At 40.8% G+C, this 22,500-nt stretch overlaps 1 protein-coding gene across 2 annotated transcripts; it reads right to left on the reverse strand.

The window, feature by feature from the left end:
* Positions 1 to 3,794: 3,794 nt before the first annotated feature.
* On the reverse strand, positions 3,795 to 21,831 carry NOL11 (nucleolar protein 11). Of its 2 annotated transcripts, XM_035103999.3 has the most exons (18): positions 21,669 to 21,831; positions 20,747 to 20,860; positions 20,116 to 20,172; positions 18,500 to 18,645; positions 17,529 to 17,586; positions 16,395 to 16,536; positions 15,399 to 15,596; positions 14,549 to 14,625; positions 13,451 to 13,574; positions 12,927 to 13,024; positions 11,034 to 11,111; positions 8,643 to 8,827; positions 7,927 to 8,052; positions 7,094 to 7,321; positions 6,570 to 6,648; positions 5,418 to 5,510; positions 4,186 to 4,293; positions 3,795 to 3,949 (listed from the first exon to the last, which is right to left on the reverse strand). In XM_035103999.3, exons 1-18 carry the CDS (start codon positions 21,804 to 21,806, stop codon positions 3,836 to 3,838), a joined length of 2,163 nt encoding a protein of 720 aa, XP_034959890.3. In that variant the 5' UTR covers positions 21,807 to 21,831; the 3' UTR covers positions 3,795 to 3,835. The 2 variants fall into 2 exon arrangements, with proteins under 2 accessions (XP_034959890.3, XP_088519103.1); XM_088662977.1 differs by lacking the exon at positions 18,500 to 18,645.
* Between the last annotated feature and the right edge of the window lie 669 nt (positions 21,832 to 22,500).

A 22,500-nucleotide genomic window follows, 5' to 3' on the forward strand; every position in this document is an offset into this window, starting at 1 on the left:
TCATGAATTTAAATGGGTCTACTCAGAGCAAAACATAGCACATTTTCAAAATACAGCAGTCTTTGAAAACAGGTCAGATTTTGAATGGTTATCCCCTCCGCCTGCCACATCCTGTATGGCCTTGGATCCCATCAGCACCCTTCAATTCCAGAACTGCCATAATCAATGACAGGACATTAGATATGGAAGAGACATGTTAAATCGTCTTCAGGGTTAACTGTAGATCCTTTGATCACACAGATCAGATTGTTAATCATTTTTGGAGGCAGGATTATTTTGCTCCCTGAATAGCTTAAAGTAACTATGTAAGATTAGGTTTCCATTTCATAGCACGTTATCATTAGACTCACCTGTGCAAGTCATCATAGTTTATTCTGCAAGTATCTTCTTGAGGCCTGCTGACTGCTTGCTCTACACTTGCAGCCTTGTGAAGATCAGGAATTCCTATATTCTGTCGTATTGCAGACCACTATTCTGGTTTACTTGCAGTTCTACCACAACATGGTCACCACATGGGAAGGATATTATTAAATGTGATTCAGTTAACAAATTTTCAAGGGAGATAAGATGCACCAACCTTGCACACTACCTACTCCTGAGTTGCACTTCTCCCTATTCTTCCTGCAAAGGTGCACAAAAGTTTAATTTCAATTATTAATATAGCAACTGATTACCTGTAGATGCTGTCCTTTATAGCTTTGTTGGCAAAGGCTACTGCAGAGCTTTCTAAACTCTTTGTGTTGGTGACGCACTCTTTAGACATGCATGATTTTGCGACGTGACATTTAAGAATAGCATCAGGGTTCAACTACAATGGGTTAGAAAGATCCACAGGTACCATTATGGTTTTAGAAGGGTGTTTTGATCTGACAAGAGACCCCCACAAATTTAAGGCAGGCAAGTCATTTTCAATACTGTATAATCAAATGTCAAAAAATAGTATTTTCCTTTTCCCCGCCCTTCCCTGAAAAATCTGCTTGGGAGGGATGAGGGGCTCCTCAGAATAGTACAAGTGGCCTGGTGGAAAAATTACTGGCAAAAGTCATCCCGCATCCTTCTACTTGTAGAACCGTTCACCAGAGTGAAAGCCTGTGCATTTTTAAATGGGCTCCCTAAGTGAATGATAGGACATTTTTGGATCCAACCCAATGTGATTACAATAAATTGTTGATGGTTGAATAAAGCTATATAGCTTTAATGTTTATAGCCACTTCCTTTTGTGTGGACAGTCAAGAATGACAATTTGTCATTCCGTCTGGATGCCAGAGTATTGGTTTGCATAAAGTATATGAACCAAAACTTTGTTATCCCCTCCTTTCAGGAAAAGGCATAGCATTTTAGTATAATATTGAGGCCAAACCTTTTGTTCTACATATCACCAAATTCATTCTGGTGTTGCTATCTTTTCTAAGTGCTTCAACTTTATGCAATGCCTTGGGAAATGGCTAAGTTAAAGGACTTTCCATGTTCCAGTCTGCTGTTAAGCTCAGATCCTCATTACTAGAAGATAGCCAAGGAAAGTTTAAGCAGCTCTTCAGAGATCTGAGGTGGTGTCTGTATAGAACATACCGGTAGGTGTTCTAAATGATATATGAATCACCAAGATCTTCACACTCAACCTCCTTTGGTAATTTATGCAGCAATCAAAGCTTATCAGGTGGAAAATCAGGGACACTTGAAATGCAGAATAAGGCCTCCAGCAGAATACAATCTGCAAATTTTGCAGCATTAAAAGCAGGCTGTAAGTTTTATGATGATTATCTGACAGCTGTACAAGGCTTTTGCAGCCTATCATACTTGCTTTTGTAAGGTTGACATTTTCTGATTGCTCTGTTAAGGTACAAACAGTGCTTTTTCTAACTACAACCATATCTTCTATTGCAAGCTGCAAATGACAAAGCTCATTCAATTTCAATTTTAATTATGAAGCAACTAATTCATGAGTAAACAAGAGGCCACGAATCTGTTTTTCTTTGTAGCACCACACTTTAACTCTGATTTGTCAATAAATGCATTTTTTAAGTTGCTTAGGTTTGCTGCGACGAACCATTGCCACTAGCTTTACCACATCATAAACAGAACATTACAGCTCTCCTAACCCTAGAAAATGGTCACCATGATGCCTGAAGATGCTAAAAAGGCACAGAGCATCACAGAACCTTCATCAGCAGCGAGTAGCAGGAAGTTGCAGGCAGGGTACACCTGGCTTTCCAATGTCAATGCCACCGACAAAGGATGGGTGTGTGCAAGATGGCAGAGCCAATCCAATGCTTCTGCAGCAGTTTATAAGCAAAAGGACCAGCGGTTGTCTACTGGCATATGGTATTCCTGTTGGGTTGGCCCAGTTGATGGAATGCAGAAGACTTAAGTCAATGCTGTCTTAACACAGCAAACTATTGGAACTTGATAATTTACTAAAATTACAGCATGTTTTGACCTAGTGCTGCCTGTGGCTTCTGTATCATCTTCTATTTCCTCGTGCAGGCAGAAAAATAACACCATATCTAGACAACTAGCTTGTGCGACTTTTGTTCCCAAGTAATTCACAATACCAGTTCTGGTGTACAGAGCTGAAAATTATGTTTTCAGGAGCATCTTTCCCCTGAGAAGCCCAATAGCTCTTTCCTGGTTTGTTAGGAATGCCCTATTGAACACTGTATCAGAATGGAAGCTTGATCAATTAAGGCATGGACTGAAACTTTTTTTGTAATACTTCTTTCAATTAAGTTTTCCTTGTGGGAGACTCTACCTAAAGTATGAAGCTTCATGGTTTACAAGACTTTCTTTAGCAGATTTTAGGAGCTAGAGTTATCTCTAAACTGTATTGTTTGTATTATGTATTATGCATGCAGTACTTTCAAGCTACTGACACCATTTACCTACAACTATACTACTAGGTCTGAACTTTGCTGTTGTAATTTACTTTTCCTGTGTTAGATAGCTTGCAAACAAGTCTACAAGACCAAGTGTAAACAAGCTAAGACCTCTTTTAAGAAATGCATGTTGCTTTCCTAATGACACCCTCTTGTCTTTAGTGTATCTTAAAGTGGATCTGAGCTATGGTTTATACATATATAAATGATATTCAGGTCGGATGTTGCAGTCATAATGTAACTTACAGCAGCCTCTGCCTTCCTGGTGCCGTCCAGATGTCAAAGGCTCCAAATCCCATCTACCCCAGTCCAAAACATCTGTAAGGCACCAAGTTAGAAAAGACGGCCTTGAAGGGGTATCAGTACAGATCACCAATGAGAAATTCAGTATTAATAAGTGTAAGGGGGTGGGCTTACAGGGAGCAGCCGCCCCCCCCATCAAATCCAGCTCCTCCGACAGCTCGGACAGCAGCGGAAGGACAGGATATAAGAAGCAGGAAGTGAGAGGAAGGGGCCAGGGCTCAGGCAGCATACAAGAGCCCTTACTGCAGCCTGGGATATCAGCAAGGAAGGAGGGGCCAATAGAAAGTTCAAGCAGGGAAACAGCAGAGGAGCGTCCCTTCAAATTCACCCCGGAACTGAGGAGATCAACGGCTCGCAAACGCAGGGGGAGGAGATTTGGGGGTCACCAAACTACTCTGCTGGAGGAGGAGCCGAAAAGCGCCATTGGGAGAATCTGATAGCAATGAGTAGACATGTTTTCCTGAAGCTCTTGCTTAGTAAATAGTTTGCATAATAAAAGCATTAAAGACAAGATGGTTGTGTCGTTGCTTGAGGGCAGCCAGCAACTTCTGTGACAATAAGTTTTTACAAGGTAGAACAGATGAGCCGGAATGCAAAGAGGGAGAAAAATGTCCACAGTAGATTCGTAACAATAATTTTATGAGAAACGTGTGCCTTATTCATACAAGTTTCAGAACTTCAATGGAATATAAGCCCACATCCTTTGGGTGCTGTATCCTTTGCAACTGCTTCAGGCTTCCTTCAATCTTGTTGAGTTCTGAGTAAAAACGTACCTAAAAGAGGGGGGGAAACAAATAAGACTTGTTCATATTTCCTGCCAGCACTTTATAAACATTGCTTTTATTCCCACAAGTGGAACTACTGTTGCCTTCATGCAAAAGGGCAGCACGTGATAGCAAAAAAAGGGTAACATTTGTGGTTTTCAAAGGGAAGCTTGGTTTGGTATCACCACCTACAATCTTCAACCTGTGCTTCTGGTGCTGCAATTTCAAAAGGAAGGGAAACTTACTTGGGCTCTAACAAACTTGTGCAGCTTAGAAAGTAATTCTCTTGCTTCTGGCAGCATCACAATAACTGTAAAGTGAGCATCTAGGAGGAGGCATATCCAGTCCATGATCTGAAAATTAAACCAGTGATAGATAAGCGTAAGCTAGTGAAACTCAAGTGTGATACCTCAACCTTCAGCACACGTATGTGCAAGTCAGCACCAATTGTTAGACAGAATAACACTGCCTTATACAGTGGTACCTCTGGTTGTGAACGGGATTCGTCCCGGAGGCCCGTTCGCAACATGAAAAGGCTGCATCCTGAAGCACTGCGTCTCCACACGCACGTGACACAATTCGGCGCTTCTGCGCAAAGTGCGATTTAGCGCTCATGCGCGTGCACCGAACCTAGAAGTAACCCGTTCCAGGACTTCTGGGTTTGGTGCGACCGTAACTTGAAAAGATGTAACCAGCAGTGGACGTAACATGAGGTATGACTGTAATTTTAATTGAGTGACATTCAATTGTGCCCATCTGTGAGCACAACCAATTTCCATTTGTGCATGGGACTTCTGATTTTAATCTAGCCCTCCATTCCTTGCCCCCCCACACTTTTGGCAAGAAATGTACATGTAGCACAGTTAAATTTAAAACAAACTTGGCTGCCGAGTGAGAGGGAGTTGAAACTGTCATATTTCAACAATAATTCTGCAAATGAAACAGTGTGTAATGCAGGCATAGCTAAGCAAATGCTTATAGGAGCAGAATCTCCAATGCAATCATGAAAGTCACAGACCAGCAAGTGCTTCCCTGTCTTAGTGTATGATTCTATCCCATTGTACGGGATCCTATCAATGCTATTTTGTCAACTTTCAGATCTGTTTCCCAAACCAAGTTAGCTAGGGCAATAACATCATTCAAATTGGGAAACAGATCAATACCACATCATGTGTGTTAACAATCCTTCTGTCACTGCACCATGAGCAACTGGAGGAGGGAAGCATATTTTTCTTTAACCATGAAAAAGGGAACCAAGGCATTCTATAAAACAATTTCTGCCATAAGAGCCAAAGTCTCACTTTTAGAATAAACATTAATTGAAGACAGTTATGTTTTCGATTGGGCTGAATCGGACTCTGAATACACAGAGGAGTGCACATGCAGTTCTAGTACTTTTAATGAAGCAGACATCTAGAAATGACACATAGATAACTCACAATAACAATGGTGACTTTAATTCCCACCTGCCCCTTACCTGGTTTATGGACAGACAAAATATTCTAGGAAGGTCTGTAGCAGCCTCTTCATTACACTTCATGTACAGATACTGCAGATACCGGAGAAATAACTAGGAAGAAAAATATATCATTTAAAAGTAGTAGTTCAAATTTAAGTATATACAGTCCAGACTTTTTAAATATATTTGCAAACGAGTATTCAGTCATTAGGGACGCGGGTGGCACTGTGGTCTAAACCAATGAGCCTAGGGCTTGGCAATTGGAAGGTCGGCAGTTTGAGTCCCCGCAATGGGGTGAGCTCCCATTGCTCAGTCCCAGCTCTTGCCAACCTAGCAGTTCGAAAGCACATCAAAGTGCAAGTAGATAAATGGGTACCACTCCGGCAGGAAGGTAAATGGCGTTTCTGTGCGCTATTCTGGTTTCGCTAGAAGTGCCTTAGTCATGCAGGCCACATGACCTGGAAAAACTGTCTGTGGACAAACGTCAGCTCCCAGTAAAGCAAGATGAGCGCCGCAACCCCAGAGTCATTCACGACTGCACTTAACCGTCAGGGGTCCTTTACCCTTTTTTATTCAGTCATTAAAAAAAATAAAATACTTGTCTCAATTTTCCTGCTACAACTCAATTCAGGGATCTCACTATATCACCAATCTATGCTGACTTTTTCCATTATTAAACACAAAGCAAGCCTGTCTTCCTATATTGATTTCAGATTCAGACATAACAAATCTACATCAGCCCTGTAGCCATGTGCATAGAAGTGAAATTTCTGAAGGTCCTCAGTCTAATCTGACCAATATCATGCAGTAATTCTACCCTCCATTTCTAATTTATATAATATATAATAATCTGCATAAGTGCAGCAAATTTAGTCATGAACACATCCTGAAGCTTACACTAATATTATACCTGAAGTTTAAAAATCTATCACTATCAGAGGCCGAGGAGGTTCTACAGAACCAGTGTGAGATGAAATAGCATTCAGTGGATATTTATCCATTTATCCCAGTAATAACATGGATTTAGATATGCGATATTTAGATATGGATTTCGTAACTGAAAAAGTTCATTGATAACTTAATTTCTCTAAAAGCCACAAGATGCTCAAGGAACAAATATGTAATCAACAATAATATCTAGAAACAGTCAAGAGATGAGTTGCTACTTACGATGACTTGCTCAGCTGAGAGATCTTTCAGATGAGGCAAAAGAAATGTCTCACTGTATGCTGAACGAAGAATGGTGTTTCTGCGTAAGATTCAGGTAATAGGGTCAAGGACCAATGTACATTAAGATTTCTATTCTAGCCTACCCCCAAAATTCTTTAAGAGCAACATCTTTGAAAAAGAAAGCATTTTTTAAAATAGGTTAGAACTGCAGTCTTCTTTCTGCAAGTTGAAGGGATCCTTCTGCCAAGGAAGAGACCAAGGTTCAACAGAAGCGCTCAATGAAGGAAAGAGTGGGCGAGGCAGCAAACTGCTGATTCCCCATACAGCCCCCCACCTCACCTTGTTCTCTAGAGCAGTACATCAGGGTGCCTGGGGGTGGTGCAGCAAAATACCACCTTCCCATTCCTTCATGATTGTTAAATCTCCAAGAAATGAGGTTTCAACATGGTGGAACAATATGCCACAGGTGCCACATAATCGTTCTGCATCTGTAAGAACAACTTTTTTTATTGTGCAAAGGATACAGCAATGTTGCCTTCTGTGGTCCAACGGGGCATATTTCTCTTGTGTATGTCATGTGAGATTTCTGAGTTAACGGTGTGTCACAGGTGTCTTCTTCCAGGAGCTCAGAAGTGAAGCCATTCTGTATAACTTTAGATTGCTTTCCCATTCTGTTGTTGTGCAGAGTATCAACACAACCTGCTACATAATCTAATTTCACATTCATTTCTTCAAGGTGGTCATCACCAATGCTAGAAGAAAATGAAAAGTCCCCAGATGCTGATATTAGTTTAAAATGGCATTTTATAAGAAATTTCTGAAATTGACATTTCATAACAACAACATCATCAACAACAACAACCACTATCTGGGATTAAGATGGACAGAAGAGCATGCTTTTCCTTTCCTCAACCTTTAATTTGCATGGATCAACTTCCCATAGCACACAAAATAGCATTTTAGAGATGACTGGGCATTTGGAGAATGTCTAAAGTCATCAGGTAGTTAATTTACTCTCAAGGATTTCATATACTAACCTTTTCTGACTGCAGTCAATTAAAAAAGAAGAAGATTCAGCATTTTCTAAATGAAAATGTCTCTAAAACAATGGAAATCTCATCTGGTAACTGCAATGGAGTCCATTATGACTAGCTCTCATATACGAGGGAATTAAATAGGGTAAAATACATGTCATTTCTACTTCTTGCCAAAGTGGTAGTCTAGGGTCCACACACCATGGTGTCTCTGAAGTTCCTTTATTACACACAAAGTAATTCAAAGAGAAAAAATAGTACTTCAAAGCAAACTATTGCAAGCAAGATCAGTAAAAATGTAGGATAAATTGCTTGATACTGACCTCAGAAAAGCCCTCAGGCAAGCACAGGTAATTGCTTCAGGGATGTCAGGAAACTGCTGGAGACATAGTTGTAACAAGTGTACATCTATTTTCTCCAAGGCAACTGCCATTAGATCTGGGCACAAACTGGAACAAAAGGGTGAACAGTTAATCTCTGGATATACTTGTAATTAGTTAAATATTAACTTTATCCACAAAAATATTTCAGGTTTCTGGGAGCACCACAGGTTCATACGAAATCAGTTTCTGATAAGCCACTATTCTCAAAGGTCCTGAAGGATTCCAGTTCCTTAAATTTCGTTATAAAATAAGAGGGAGGCGGGTGGCACTGTGGCCCAAACCACCGAGCCTCTTGGGCTTGCCAATCGGAAGGTCGGTGGTTCAAATCCACACTATGGGGTGAGCCTCCATTGCTCTGTTCCGGCTTTTGTCAGATTAGCAATTTGAAAGCACGCCAGTGCAAGGAGATAAATAGGTAAAAAAGTAAATGGCATTTCTGTGTGCTCTGGTTTCCATCACGGTGTTCTGTTGCACCAAAATTGGTTTAGTCCTGCTGGCCACATGACCTGGAAAGCTGTCTGTGGACAAAAGCTGGCTCCCTCGGCCTGAAGCGAGATGAGTGCGCACCCCATTGTCGCCTTTGACTGGACTTAGCCATTCTGTCTAACTGGGTTCCTTTACCCTTTTATCTCATTTTAAAATAAATACTAGCTCACCTGTAAGAGAGGCCTTGTGTCTGCATAATTTGCACCAGGCAACTCTGAGGGTAAAATGAGGACTCTCTTTTACACCTCTTCACAAGAGCAGATAGTACACATCCAACTGATGCTTGAAAGTCTGGTATCTGAGTACTGGATAAAAATGTCTTCAGCTTTTCTTCAATTACATTCTGAGAAGAATCCTGAAAAAAAGTATTTTGTTCAACAGACCCAGAAAACCAGCTTTAACTAGCCAAAGTAATTAAAAGTAATCTTTGTTGCCCTATGTGTTTTAATCCATTAACTGTGCAATCCTATGCATAACTACTCAGAAGTCGATCCCATTAAGTTCAATGAGACTTACTCTCATGTGAATGTGTAAAAGACTGCAGGCGAAACCTACATGAGAATGTTCGTAAGAAATAAAAACACTGCTTTTAGATGCCTGGATGTGTCACAGCTGCCACCATATTAGAAAAGGCATTTCAGAGAGTTCTTTCTGGTGATGGTGGCAAGGAACGCTGTGGTATGTGAGTGGAGGAGGGGATGGGAAAACCTCCCTACATGAGCCTTCCCTTACAGTAATCAGGCTCTAAATCATAAGATTTTTCAGCAATACTGTCTCATCATGAATGAAAACCCTACTAGAACATTAGATTCAATAGCAAACATTTGAATCTGCTCCAATTTTTAAATGGAAACTTCTCTATAAGCATTGCCCTCTAAGGTAGAAAGGTGATTTAGAACAGTTGCTTATTACTTGCAAAAAATCTGTCACCCAGCACAACTGTGCTGGTTGGGAGCACTACCAGGAACATAGGAGCCAACTCTTAGGGGCTGTGGGGGCTTCGGTCCCCACAATATTAGTGGGGGCTGGGCCCCAACAAAGTTGATGGGCATTTCCTTTCAAATGGTATGTGTGCACTGCATCATGTGATCAATTAGGCAGGACGGGGCTTACCTGGCCCCCCACAAAATGTATTCAAGTTGGCACCCCTGACCAGGAACTTCTGGAGGGTACCATGTTGGGTCAAGGTTTCTGTTGTTTTACATTGCTAAGAAGCACAGCAAACCAGGTTTAGTTTTGCTGAAGTTGAAAGATGGGCATATAAACCATGGTTTATTAGATCACTATCTGGTTATTGAAACCTTAACTATAAAGCTTAACTATAGTTTGTTTACTGCCAATAAACCATGCTCTGAAGGTATGGTTTGCTGCTGGTTTATGAACTGTGGTTTGTTTCAACTGCGGCATGGAGTTACATGATTTGTTTGGCACCCTGATGCTCATCAAGCTACAAAAGGCATGAGGGAAGAGGAGGTGGAAAACAAAATATTGTTTGTTTGATCAGCAGTGAGACGATTCATTGGTTTGGTCTGCACATGTTACACCAACATATGGCTTAATGAGAATGAACAGCCATGTGGGTATTTGGAGCAAACAATAGTAGCTGCCACCGTCTTCTCCCATTTCTGCTGCTGCATTCCTGTCCTACATAAATGAAGTTTTAAGCAAGCTAATGCAAGCAGCGGCAGAGCAAGCCAATCGGGCACCTGGGGCGGCGCGCATGTCCTGCGCCTCCAGAGTGGGGCCAGCTATCCATGGGGCGGGACCAGCCAGGGCAGGACGCTCCCCAGGGCCTCCAAGGAGTCTGCCTGTCTTCTGCCACTCAGCCACCCTACAGCTAAGGGGGAGGTGGCGGGCAAACCGTTTGGGGCAGCGCGGAGCCTGCGAGTACCTAAACCACCACGTCACTCCCAGGAGAGATGCGTGGCTCGGGCGCGCTGCAGGCCCCAAGGTGAGTGTCGCCTGGCATTTTGTCACCCACCTCAGTGTTGACACCTGGGGCACCCCACCCCACCCTCCGCCCCCTGAATGCAAGCTCTGCTAGAATAAATTTTATGGAAAATCTCCCATTCTACTTTGTAAATACAGCTCTATATTTCAGTGGGATTCTAGCTTTGCCAAATCATTACTTGACTGATAAAACCCCACAAAGGTGTCCAATTGCTCTCACAATATCAATCAACAGTTACCGTAAAACCTGAAGGACCAATATTTTAAATTTGGTTTAATCACAGTGCTTAATCACAGTAATCTGAGCTGTGTGCAAGAGACCCAATTTAATAAGACTTAAAACAAGTTCAAACTAAAAGTCAGAGTTCAATTTAAAAGTCTGATGGAATAAAGAAATTTGTCAATTCTTTTTTAAGAAGTTAGTATACATATTTTTTAATACTGTGCATCTGTATACCATATTTCCTGATACCTTTTTTCTGTTTAAAGCATCAGTGTGTAGAGAAAGAAATATTGCCACTAAATGGTATCTTGTTCTCTACTCAACCACTCCAACTTTCCTAAGTGTTTTTCATATGGGTGGGGTATAAATAATAAATTATTATATTTACCTTGATAATTAAAAGCAGCTGTTCTATTGTCAGAGTCTCCAGTTCAGTTTTTGCACCCATGCTCTTTCTTGACCTCAACTGCAAGTATTTAAACATGCATAGTAAGATTGTTTGAGAATCAAAGTTCCATGACAGTTAAAGAAAAACAACAGCCAATGGTAACACATATCCTGGACCAATTACAACTAGTTTTAGAAATTCTGCCAGCAGATTCAGTTCACCAGTAGTTATATTCTCTTCTGATCATCAAAACAAATTATGCAAGCCTGCCTTGAAGTCCACCCAAACTTAAGTAAGTAAGAAAGATTTTTTTTTTAAGTACAATGGTCCAATACAACTAATTTTCTGGAAAGCATGTACAAGTAATTCATTTTTTACTTTAATACATACTTTACTTTTTACATACATGCCTACCAATTTCTTTGCTGGCAGCTAGGAATATTTTTTCTCAAGTCATAAATCCACATAATTTTTTTTTAAAAAAACATTTTCTATCAAAATAAATAGGGATGGGTATGCAACTTGATGACCCACTGTCAAACTACCATGTTTGTAAAATGGGGGGGGGGGGGAGGTTAAGCAAGTGGAAGAGGATTTTTTTGCTGATTCTTCCTGTGGAGCCCCGTGGAGCTGCCTGAAAAGCTGTTCCACAGGGTTGGAGGATCCTCTGGAATAGTGTAGTGAGTTTAGTGGAATGTTGGGCAAAATATTCCTGCATTGAAGGGGGTTGGACTAGATGACCTTTATGGTCTCTTCTAACTCTACATTCTATGGCACTGAGGGAAGGGGGAAATAGGTGATTAGTGCACCCTGCTAGAGCTTGATCCCTTCTATGAACATAGTACAATTTAGTAAATGCTTTCAGGACTAATATTTTGTGCTCCCCCCCAAAAAAAACACACACAATGTAACCATTTAATAAGATCAATTTCTAATCAAGTGATGTGATAAGTTATTCATGACTATGAGATCAAACTGCAAAAGCTTAATCTGGATTAAACCAAGTATTCAAGTGAAAATCTTCCAAAAACCAAAGCAACAGAGTGGACTGCCATCTCCAAATTTCATCTCCTTTTTATCGCAGAGTATTTATGTTGGACCGTCTAAATGCTTTTCCATCCTCTGTGTTAGCCGGAAGACTCAAAGGCATCCCCTACTGGAATAGATTATGCCCTTGTGGCCAGAAAGAGGTAGACTCTATGGCTCACATGATTCTGGACTGTCCCCTTTCTAATTTCTTTTATTTTGGCCCCCTCTTATCCTTTATGAGACCTGGAACCCTCCCCAACAAGGAAACAGTGGTCCAGCTCTTGCTGAGGGATGACTTCCCCGAAATTACCAGAATTATGGCCCACTACTTGTCCAGAATTTATGTAATTAAAATCAGTACATCTAGCCTTCAACAATGATAGCTGAGGATCCCTTGTGTGCCTCTTCCTCCTCCTGCTCACCATTATTTCTGTATGATGTAGAGTTACTATTTATACTAATGTCCTATATGTTTTATATGTTTTGTCTTTGTTTTTATATTTTATATATATGCCAATAAAGGTGTTGAAATTGAAATTGAAAATTGAAATTTCAACTGTAACCATTATGCAGATCAGAGAGGTTAAACTTCATTGTTAAAAGCTGGACTACAATTTCCTTAAATTCAACAGCTGAGTTTCTTTTTGTAATGATTGGAACTCCCTGCTTTGCATTGCCTATTAACGTTCTGCCTGCATTGCATAGAAACCAAGGATACTTAAGAAATTTTGGTAATTTGTATTGATTCCTTAAAATTGTATGCCTTTTGTTGAAAATGCTATTTTACCCATCTATCTAAAGAGTTTAATAGTGAAATGAATATAGCAAAAGGAAGATTGAATAGTGACTATGAAACCAACATACCAGCCTATTAGATCCACCCTCAGCAGGCTGATCTGGCTGTGCACCTATTAGATCATCTTCTTGAAGCATGTTCCACTTTGCAGGCATAATCTTCATTTCTGGAAAAAGTAATATAGACTATCACATTAAAGAGTGAAACCTATTATTGCTATGCACAAATTACCAAAAAAAGATTTCTATAAAATTTATACCAGACAAGAACTTGGCTTTTATAATGCGTGGGCTATTGTTATGAGTTTACCATATTGAATGTCTAACTGAATTTAATCATAATAAATTAAGGTAAAGCAAAAACACTAAATATACTTTTCAACATACCATCTAAAATCCACAGAGAATTGAACAATACAAATGAGAGTATTTGTGAATATTAAAATCCAATTTGTAAACTGAAAAATCTTAGTACAATGCCTTCTAATAGGATAAGCAGCTTAAGATGGGCATTTTTTACATGTAGTTTTCTAAAGGCATTTCCAAAAGAGGATTATGTGAATGTAAATATAAGCTTTATAATTAAGCCCTACCTGATGTTTGTGTATCCTTAACTTTCCCAACAGCAGCAGCCAAGGAAGATGTTTCACACTTATACAATATTACTGTTAATTCGTTACCATGTATTATGAAGAGTTTGTCTCCGTGACACCAACACTAGAAAAAATTAAATACAAATAATTAGCAAGTAGAAAGTGAATTAATGGAATATACTCACAACACATGGGGATGCAGGTGGTGCTGTGGTCTAAACCACAGAGCCTAGGGCTTGCTGATCAGAAGGTTGGCGGTTCAAATCCCCACAACAGGGTGAGCTCCCATTGCTTGGTCCCAGCTCCTGCCAACTTAGCAGTTCGAAAGCACGTCAAAGTGCAAGTAGATAAATAGGTACCGCTCCGGTGGGAAGGTAAACGGCGTTTCTGTGCACTGCTCTGGTTCGCCAGAAGCGGCTTAGTCATGCTGGCCACATGACTTGGAAGCTGTATGCCGGCTCCCTCGGCCAGTAAAGCGAGATGAGCACCGCGACCCGAGTTGTCTGCAACTGGACCTAATGGTCAGGGGTCCCTTTACCTTTACTCACAACACAAACACTCCCTTAAATGCTACAGATCTTTTGAGCTTTCTAATTTCTTTTGAAAGGTAACAGTTTTGTCATCAATATATACCTGCAGCTCTGCAATAACTGAGCAATGGGGCACACTTACAAAGATTTTCAATTATTGCTAGATCTGTAGAAGATTAATTGCAGACTACTGATCAATTTACACAACCAACACCGTCAAAGAGATGTGATGAGCTTAGAAATATCCAGTGATCTGGATCAGTCACACTATAATTCATAAAGTGACAATGGCTCTTGAAGGAGTTATGACCATGCACTGAAACAGCTGCGATTGCACTGCATTCACATATATGCTCTTCAGAGATTGTTGCACCCCTTATGCACCCAATTGATCTGTGCACTCTGCAGGGTATCTAATATGCACACTGAAAAACAGGGAATATTTTTAAATCTGACTAGTGCCCCTTTTCAGCATTCTTTTTTCATATTTTGTATGCTCTGTTCAAGGTTTACCATTGTGAACTAGCTACAAATGTATTAAAATGAAAATGGATTGATCACATCTTACTTGTCCAGTGGTTCCCCGTGGCAATTCCTTTGAAGCCTGTAATGTTTGAAATTTTATATTCCATATGGAAAAGTAATCTACAAATAGGAAAAACAAGAGTACCATTTATAAAGCTTTCAGTTATGAATCCTGCCTGCAAATTGAGTAAGATAACTTTGGTAATGTGCCCTACAAAGTAATTAACATACCCCAAACCTTCCTGTCAAACATTGCCAAAGTAAGTCTCAATTCATAATGAGTCATTACTAATCTCTTTCAAGAACAGTTCAACAAATCAATTTTTGAGAAAGTGAAGGTTCAGTTGTATAATTAATCACTCTACTGTGTATGGCTTAACAGGTCAATAACAATCAACTGTACAGGCAACTTCCATTTTGCTCATGTTCCATGAACATTTGCACCATTTTCAGACCCAGAAGGGGCCTAACCGGGTGGCTTATGCGCATGATGACCTGGAACGCAACTCCCATGCAAATTGAGATCTGCCTGTATATCTTTCTCTGCTGTCTTTCCTTGCTCTTCTTTCTTATGCATCTGCATATTTAGATTAGCTGCCTGCAGACCACACACTTGTTGCTTTTTATTCTACATTTTATATTGCATGATAGCCCTCCAGATGTTGTTGGATTCCAACTCCTATTAATCCCAGGCAGCACAACCAATGGGAGTTGCAGTCTGTAAGTATCTGGCAGGCACCAGGGTGTTGTACAGTATCTTGACTTTAGGTGCTCAATATTTGTTTAATGTTTATTTAAGAGTGCTTCTTGGATGTTTTCTTCCTGTTTACAGTCAACAAATTAAGCAGAATAGATTTAGTCCAGCTGCTGCATTTTGAAGCGATTTACATTACCTTTAACATGGCCATCTGGGGAATCCAAACATCCTGTTGTGGCAATATGATCTTTATCGAGAATAGCAATTGAAGTGCCTTTTAGAGTACTGCCAGATACTAGAAGTCTGATCAGAAGAGACTTTTGTAAAAATTGCTCTTCTTCAGAGCCACTCTGTTGCAGGGGCACCAGAACCTTATACACACATCCGTTGGAATCTGTAAGAATAAAATTCAGTTACGTAATAGTTAAGAATTAATAAATACTACTTGGCATACACAAATCATCACCGTAAAAGACAGGATATCACGTAAGAGGAGTCATGGTTCGGAATGGTTCTGTTTCTGTCAGCTGCTTCCATGGAGGTCCTGTGTAGCCCATGGATACTAGCAACAATTGCCAAAAAATCCCCTAAGGGATTTGCCCGTCAGATAATTTTAATGGGTTGGGGAAGCCTCCTTCCCTGCGACTTTTCACAACTAAATACTCTATTATCAATGGACTACAGCCTGTCCAGTTTCTACATACCATCCTCAACTAAAGGCTTTATAATTGCATAGGTACCCCAAACTAAGAAACGGTCTTAAGTTTTTGACCTTTAATACAGCAATCCCATTTAGAAGTAACATGGTTTGACATTACAATTGTGCAAAGGCTTAGCAATTCTGGCAAGTGGTTAAAACAGCAAACAATAGTATCATAAAAACAGAAAAATTGTAAACTTATAACCCCCTCCCATTTAGTGGGAGGAGGCAGCAGTTGGCCCCGAGTTCATGTTTGTACATTACATCTGAATGCAGTCTCAGTGTATTGAATTTGTAAATATGCATAGATGTCTATGCTCCTCACAGAAGTATACCATTACACTGTTAAGAACTGTTAACTACTACCGGTATGTCTGTTTATGAAACATTTAATTGCAAAAGACTCTTGGAAATAACACAATACTTGCTCTTCTGTGCTTTATCAAGGCAGGGTTCCCCTCCTGTACAATTAGAATATACCTTAATACTTACACAAGCAAAGCAATGTGACAACTTTGTTTTTCAAGTACGCTGCAAAACTCTGCGGAGTGGCTGACTCGCCACCTTGTTCCAGTTTAAACTTCTGAAGGATGCATGGATTACACTGCTGAACATATATGAAGCAATTCCCATCCTGAAGAAAAAGAGTGCCTTCTTTCATTTCCCAGACAACCGGGTTCATTAAAAAGACATTGCAGCTAAACAGAAGAAATTAACTATATCATATACCTAAGAGATATTCGGCGCCCCCCCCCAAAAAATTGTAATGGTAATTCCCCACAAATCATTGTGTAGCTATGATTTAAGCGAAAAAGCAAAGATTGTTTAATACCAGCAAGTTACAGTGAACAAATGACTGTCCAATAATATGCTTGCACCATTAAGTTGGAGGATTAATCTTATAAGAAAGTATTCCCCACTCCCTACAAAGCAGGACTTTCTAAAGCACAATGAAATAATTTCTTGCTGTTCATTTGGACAACCTATTGTACTGCAATATTGAAATTAAAATAGTTTTTTTTCTGAGTTTGAGAATGATTCATTGCTCATCCTGTCCAAACCATTCCAAGAACTGCAAATAAAAACAGCAACACAGAAGCGTTGCATCTGTATTAATTGTCTACTGCATAGTAACATTCCCATAGTGGATCATATGAAGAGACAATTCTTAGTAGGCCTGAGCAATCCTTCCATCAGTCACTGTATGTTGTTGTTGTTGTTGTTGTTATTATTATTATTATTATTATTATTATTATTATTATTATTATTTCTGTGGCGTACATATGCACAATGCACATATTTCAGGATTAGTTATGTGTGACCATTGCTACTACAAACTCGTTCAACTTAAAAAACTTTAAAATGCTTATCATGGAAAATAAATCTAAATATTTACATTTCAGTTTCCAAGATTGGAAATATCTCTTAGAACACCTTTGTTGGGGAGACAGAGGTATCCAAATTAAAGCATGTAAGTAGCCCCCTGCAGTAGAGGATTCTTATTCAAGTGTTAAGACTGATTCTGCATCAACAAAGAAGATAGTAAACAAAATGCCACACCTGTGACTTAAACACGGAAATGTTGTTGCATCACTACTTTAAAACCTTACAATATTTATTACTTACCTGCTCAGTAATAAATATAAGAACAGGATGTCCAAAGTCCAAGAAAGCATCACTCCATCTAAAAACAAGTTATATTATTATTGCAGGACAATCAAAACTAAAAACATGGCCACAAATACTTAATACAATGGCCTACTTTGCACACTACGGTAAGCCAAACTATGGCTTACTAGGACCATGCAAATATGCTTCTGCTTCCCTGTGGCTTCTTTAGGTCTCATGTGGCATCTAATCGAAACCCAGGATTGTGGTTGAGCTCTCTTCTCCTTAAACAGGCAAAGGCAAACTCGGCCCTCCAGATATTTTGGGACTACAACTCCCATCATCCCTAGCTAACAGGACCAGTGGTCAGGGATGATGGGAGTTGTAGTCCCAAAACATCTGGAGGGCCAAGTTTGCCTATGCCTTGTCCTTAAATCACTATCTGTAGCCAAGATCAAAACTTGGCTACAGCTTGCTATCGAAGAAAGAGCTTAACCACAATCCTGGGTTCAGACAACACACTAACCCAAGCATAGCTTCTGCACCAGAGAGAGCTTATAAAACCAGGGAGGAGCAAAGCAGGTGTGAACATCTCCCTCGTGGTCTGTACATTCATGCTAAGCCATGGTTTGGTCTAGCATTGCATGCTAACATGGTTATTATTTGAAATAAGGTTCACAGCCAATACAACACAACTATGAGTGTAAAGTATGATGCAAATTTGAAGTTATCTGTCATGCTTTGCACTATCCCCTTTTTGGGGAGTGAATAGAGAGCCTTTATTCACCATATTCCTTAGTTCCCAAGCCTACTTAAGAAACTTTAATTGTTCACCTGCAGGAAGAATGAACTGAATAAGGCATTACAAAAAAAACAAGGTGATGGGTAGCTCTGGTACCAGAGTAAGGTTAAGGGATTTAGAGAGATCCAGCACCAAAACTATAGCTAACTTTTTGAATTGGAAAGCTTGCATTAACTGTGGCACTCACCTAATAACTTCGTCTGAAACAACACTTTCAATTTCTTGCTGAGGGGCTGTGAGTACAGCATCTAAACTCTTGACAGCACCACCTTTGAACAGGACCAGGGGTTCGGTATTAGGCAGAGAATGTATCCGATACACATCTGCTGACAACTGCAAAATAAACTCTTAATTTAAATATGCAATATGAAAGGTAACAAAAGTGCAGTTATCTTTGTAACACCGTACTTTTCCGTCAACAAGACGCCCCCAATTTTTGGGGACTGAAATTACAGAAAATGGGGGGGGGGGGTTGTTGAGATTTTTTGCGGAGGATTGCCCAGGGTTGTTGAGTGTTTGGGGGGTGGGATTACCAAGGGTTGTTGAGCTTTTTTAGGGGGCATGCTGAAAATCTATCACCCACATGCGTAAAATATTCTGTCTGTCCCCTCGCCAGCTGAAGCTGCCAATCGCCTGCCCAATTGCAGCGGCAGCCAATCAACACCACCCATTGACACAGCAACCAATAACACGCACAATAGTTGTTGACAGCCGCTGCAGCAACCAATCAAACATTCACCCAATGCACTATCCATATATAAGACGACATCCACTTTTTAGCATGATTTTTAAGGGGGGGAACTAGTCCCATGCACAGTAAAGTATGGTAAATGTTAATAAATATTGCAATGTTCAGGAAACAATTATATTCACTCTGGCTGGCCTCAAAAAGTTGATTGCTCCAGGTGCTGGTATGAGCAATGGAATGGGTTGCAACTGAATTACAGATCTAAATATTACTAGGTATGCTTGTCCGGGGTTCTCCTGACAATTCACAGCAGATATGGGAGAAGAATTGGAGGAGGGTAGGTCCACTGTGTTAGCAGAAACTCCTGCACTAGCTTCCACAAGGGTGCTTAGTTGAATCCGGGCTCTTGTCATTTGCTATTTACACCTTTGAAGAAGGGTATGGTACAGTAAAAACAATTGAAACAGCTGGAAAATTCTGCAGCAACTCAGTGACAGCAAACTCGGCCCTCCAGACGTTTTGGGACTACAACTCCCATCATCCCTGACCACTGGTCCTGTTAGCTAGGGATGATGGGAGTTGTAGTCCCAAAACATCTGGAGGGCCGAGTTTGCCTATGCCTGCCCTAGGTGGAAGGACCAATGTTTCAACAATCTGCAAAAGGTCCTCTATCTTACTAAGGCGGGAAGGAGAAAGGAAAGGACAGGTGAAATATAGTGTTCTAGAAAGACAATTATTTTATTTTTCAGTGCAATCCAGACTTCAAAGGGGCAGAGTTCTGCTCACAGGGCACTTCCCTACAATAAGAGATGACAATATTCACCTGCAGCCCCAACATCATCTGCCATACCGTTCCTTCCAGGTTATCTCCTGAACCTACAGAACAGCTTGTCCAGAGGGGGTTATCACTGAAAATCTCCTTCCTTGCTCCACTTCGTACCCCTGCTAAGTCACAGATAGGGAAGGACCACTTTGGTTTGCAGAAGAACCTTTCTGGAGCCAACCCATAATTTGCAAGGCTGATGTTAACATATCGAGAACTCATGCCATCAACTGATTGCACAAGGTAATTACCATGCTCTAAAACAATTTTAGAACAAGTTATCAGCGCTTACCGTTGCTTTAAAGGCTTTATCCAAGTTACTGTCATCTTCCTTCCATATCTGTAAAACCTTTTGAAAAAAAGTTCATTTAAAAAAGGCACAATATCTATTTGCGAAGTATTACCTCAAAGCTTGATTAGACACAAGCAATTTAGGTTAGGATATTTAAGATACACTAGTTTTTATGGTCTGTGATATACACAGAGCCAGGATTTCCAAAATAGATGTGTGTCACTCAGGTATGTGCGTGCATGCTGCACAGAGGACAACTATGACAGACCCATGCCAACAGTCTCTTGATATGTGCAGAATTTGCAAATGTAAACCTACAAAATCCCTTTGGCTTCTGCAATTTAATGCATTTTTGTTTCTATGGAAATAAATCCTGCTGATTTTGACTGAAGTATTTTTAGGGTAGCAGTCTTTGTGAGGCTCAGTTCCCTATTATCAGTTATTGCACACTCTAAAAATACAAACAAGTTTTCATCCACACTAGCATGCAGTTTCAAAACAGACTGATTAAATATGAATTTAAGTTAAGGAAGTTTTTTAAAAGACCACCATGGCTTCAATAAAACCTTACCAAATGCAACAGTTTCCCACTTAACTATAGTCAAATGCTTGCCTTAATAAGAAATCATACCTTATCATCATGGACAATAAGGAACTCTCCTGTTTCAGCATTGCACACAGCAGGACATGTAATTGTTTGACCTTGTTTGACTGACCAGCAACCCAGTGGTTTTTTATCTGAAACCTTAAAAAAAGCCCAACTTATCAACTGTTAAGACACTAAAACCTTAGCATATGTTATTAAGATGCACACAAGAAAACTTCAATTTGCTATTGCTCTGTGTATTTAAAAGAGCTGAAACCCCACAAGCACATGCCCTCTATTTTTTATAAACAATTATAGAAAAAGATAAATCCTTATACAGAAGCATACAGCAGGGTCCTTTTTGCAACTATCCTCTGTCCTACTGCTGTTGATCTTGGGAAACAAGGAAGGAGTGTGCCTTCGGAGCTGAAGACAAACTGTTGTCATCATTCCTGATATCTGAGCCTAAGGAATTGGGAGAAAGTGCATACCGTACAAACATATGGAGGAGTGTGCACACCAGCTTGAGAGAACCCCCATAAATCATAGTTGCAAGAAGGATCCTGCTGTATAAGGATTGATCTTTTTCCTACACAGTACTGTAATTGTTTATAAAACCGTAGGGCATGTGCTTGTGGGATTTCAGCTCTTTTAAATACACAGAGCCACCGCAAATTGAGATTTTCTCGTGAGAGGTATCTTCTACTTCAGAAAGAGACCCAGTCTTTCCCTCTGCCATATTGTTGTTGTTGATATCCGTCTGTCTTAGGGAACAAGGAAGGAGGGCGCCTTTGGAGGTGAAGGCGAAACTGCAGGAAGGTTGTTCTCGCTGGGGATGCTCAGGGGGTCCTCGCCACTAGGCCCTCCCCCTCTTTTGCGACTATTCCTAGGGATCGTCCCTGAGGGACTTGAAACAAGACATGGGGAAAGCGGCAAAGGGCTCGCTTCCCCCCCGAGGAGTCTTTACCTTATACAGCGTCACCGTCCGGCCTCGGTCCGTGAGCAGCACCCGGTCCCCATCTTGCTCCAGGCCCAGCGGCCCCTGAGAGGGGACCCCGGCTCCCGCCAAAGAGCATAACACGAACTCCTCACAGAAGGACGCCATCTTGAAGGCCACGCGAGAGCGGCGCACGCGAGACGAGAAAGGGGCGGTAGTGCGCCTGCGCCCATAGGGCGGCGACGGCGCACTCCACCTCCTCCTCCTCCCAGTTTTAAAAGGAAGGGGCGGGAATGAAATCGACGGGGGCCAGCCGGGCTCAGCGCAAAACCAGAGGCGCGCAGGCGCAGTGAGCTTCCGCAGCGGGAATCGTGCAAAGCGCCACCTGTTGGGGAAAGAGAAGACGGCGAGAAATTGGGGCTAGCCGTCGAGCGCCGGCCAGATTGGGGGTTTGCCATACGTCCGGGAACCCCCGGACAGGCGAGCTAACTACCGGTATGTGCTGCTAAAACCCGGGCCCATTACAGCTTTCCTATGAAAAACGGAACAACTTTGCCAAAAAGACCTCAATAACTTATCTGTCTATATTCTCATTGTTTGAAATATGGCAACACTACACCCAAAGGCGGTCATTTTAACAGCACCCTAACCAGGCCCTGCCATGAAGCGTTTATGTTCTATGCCCTTTTAAAATGTGGCTTTTGGGGGGGCATGTTATTGGGTTGTTGTTTTTGATTATATACCGTATTTTGTGGTTTTTATATTTTTGATTTTGTTCTGTGAACCGCCCTGAGACCTCCCGGTATAGGGCAATATATAAAGTCTAATAATAATAATAATAATGTTTTAATAATAATAATGT

This window comes from Zootoca vivipara, chromosome 2, assembly GCF_965207765.1.
Source record: "Zootoca vivipara chromosome 2, rZooViv2.hap1.1, whole genome shotgun sequence".
NCBI lineage: Eukaryota > Metazoa > Chordata > Lepidosauria > Squamata > Lacertidae > Zootoca > Zootoca vivipara.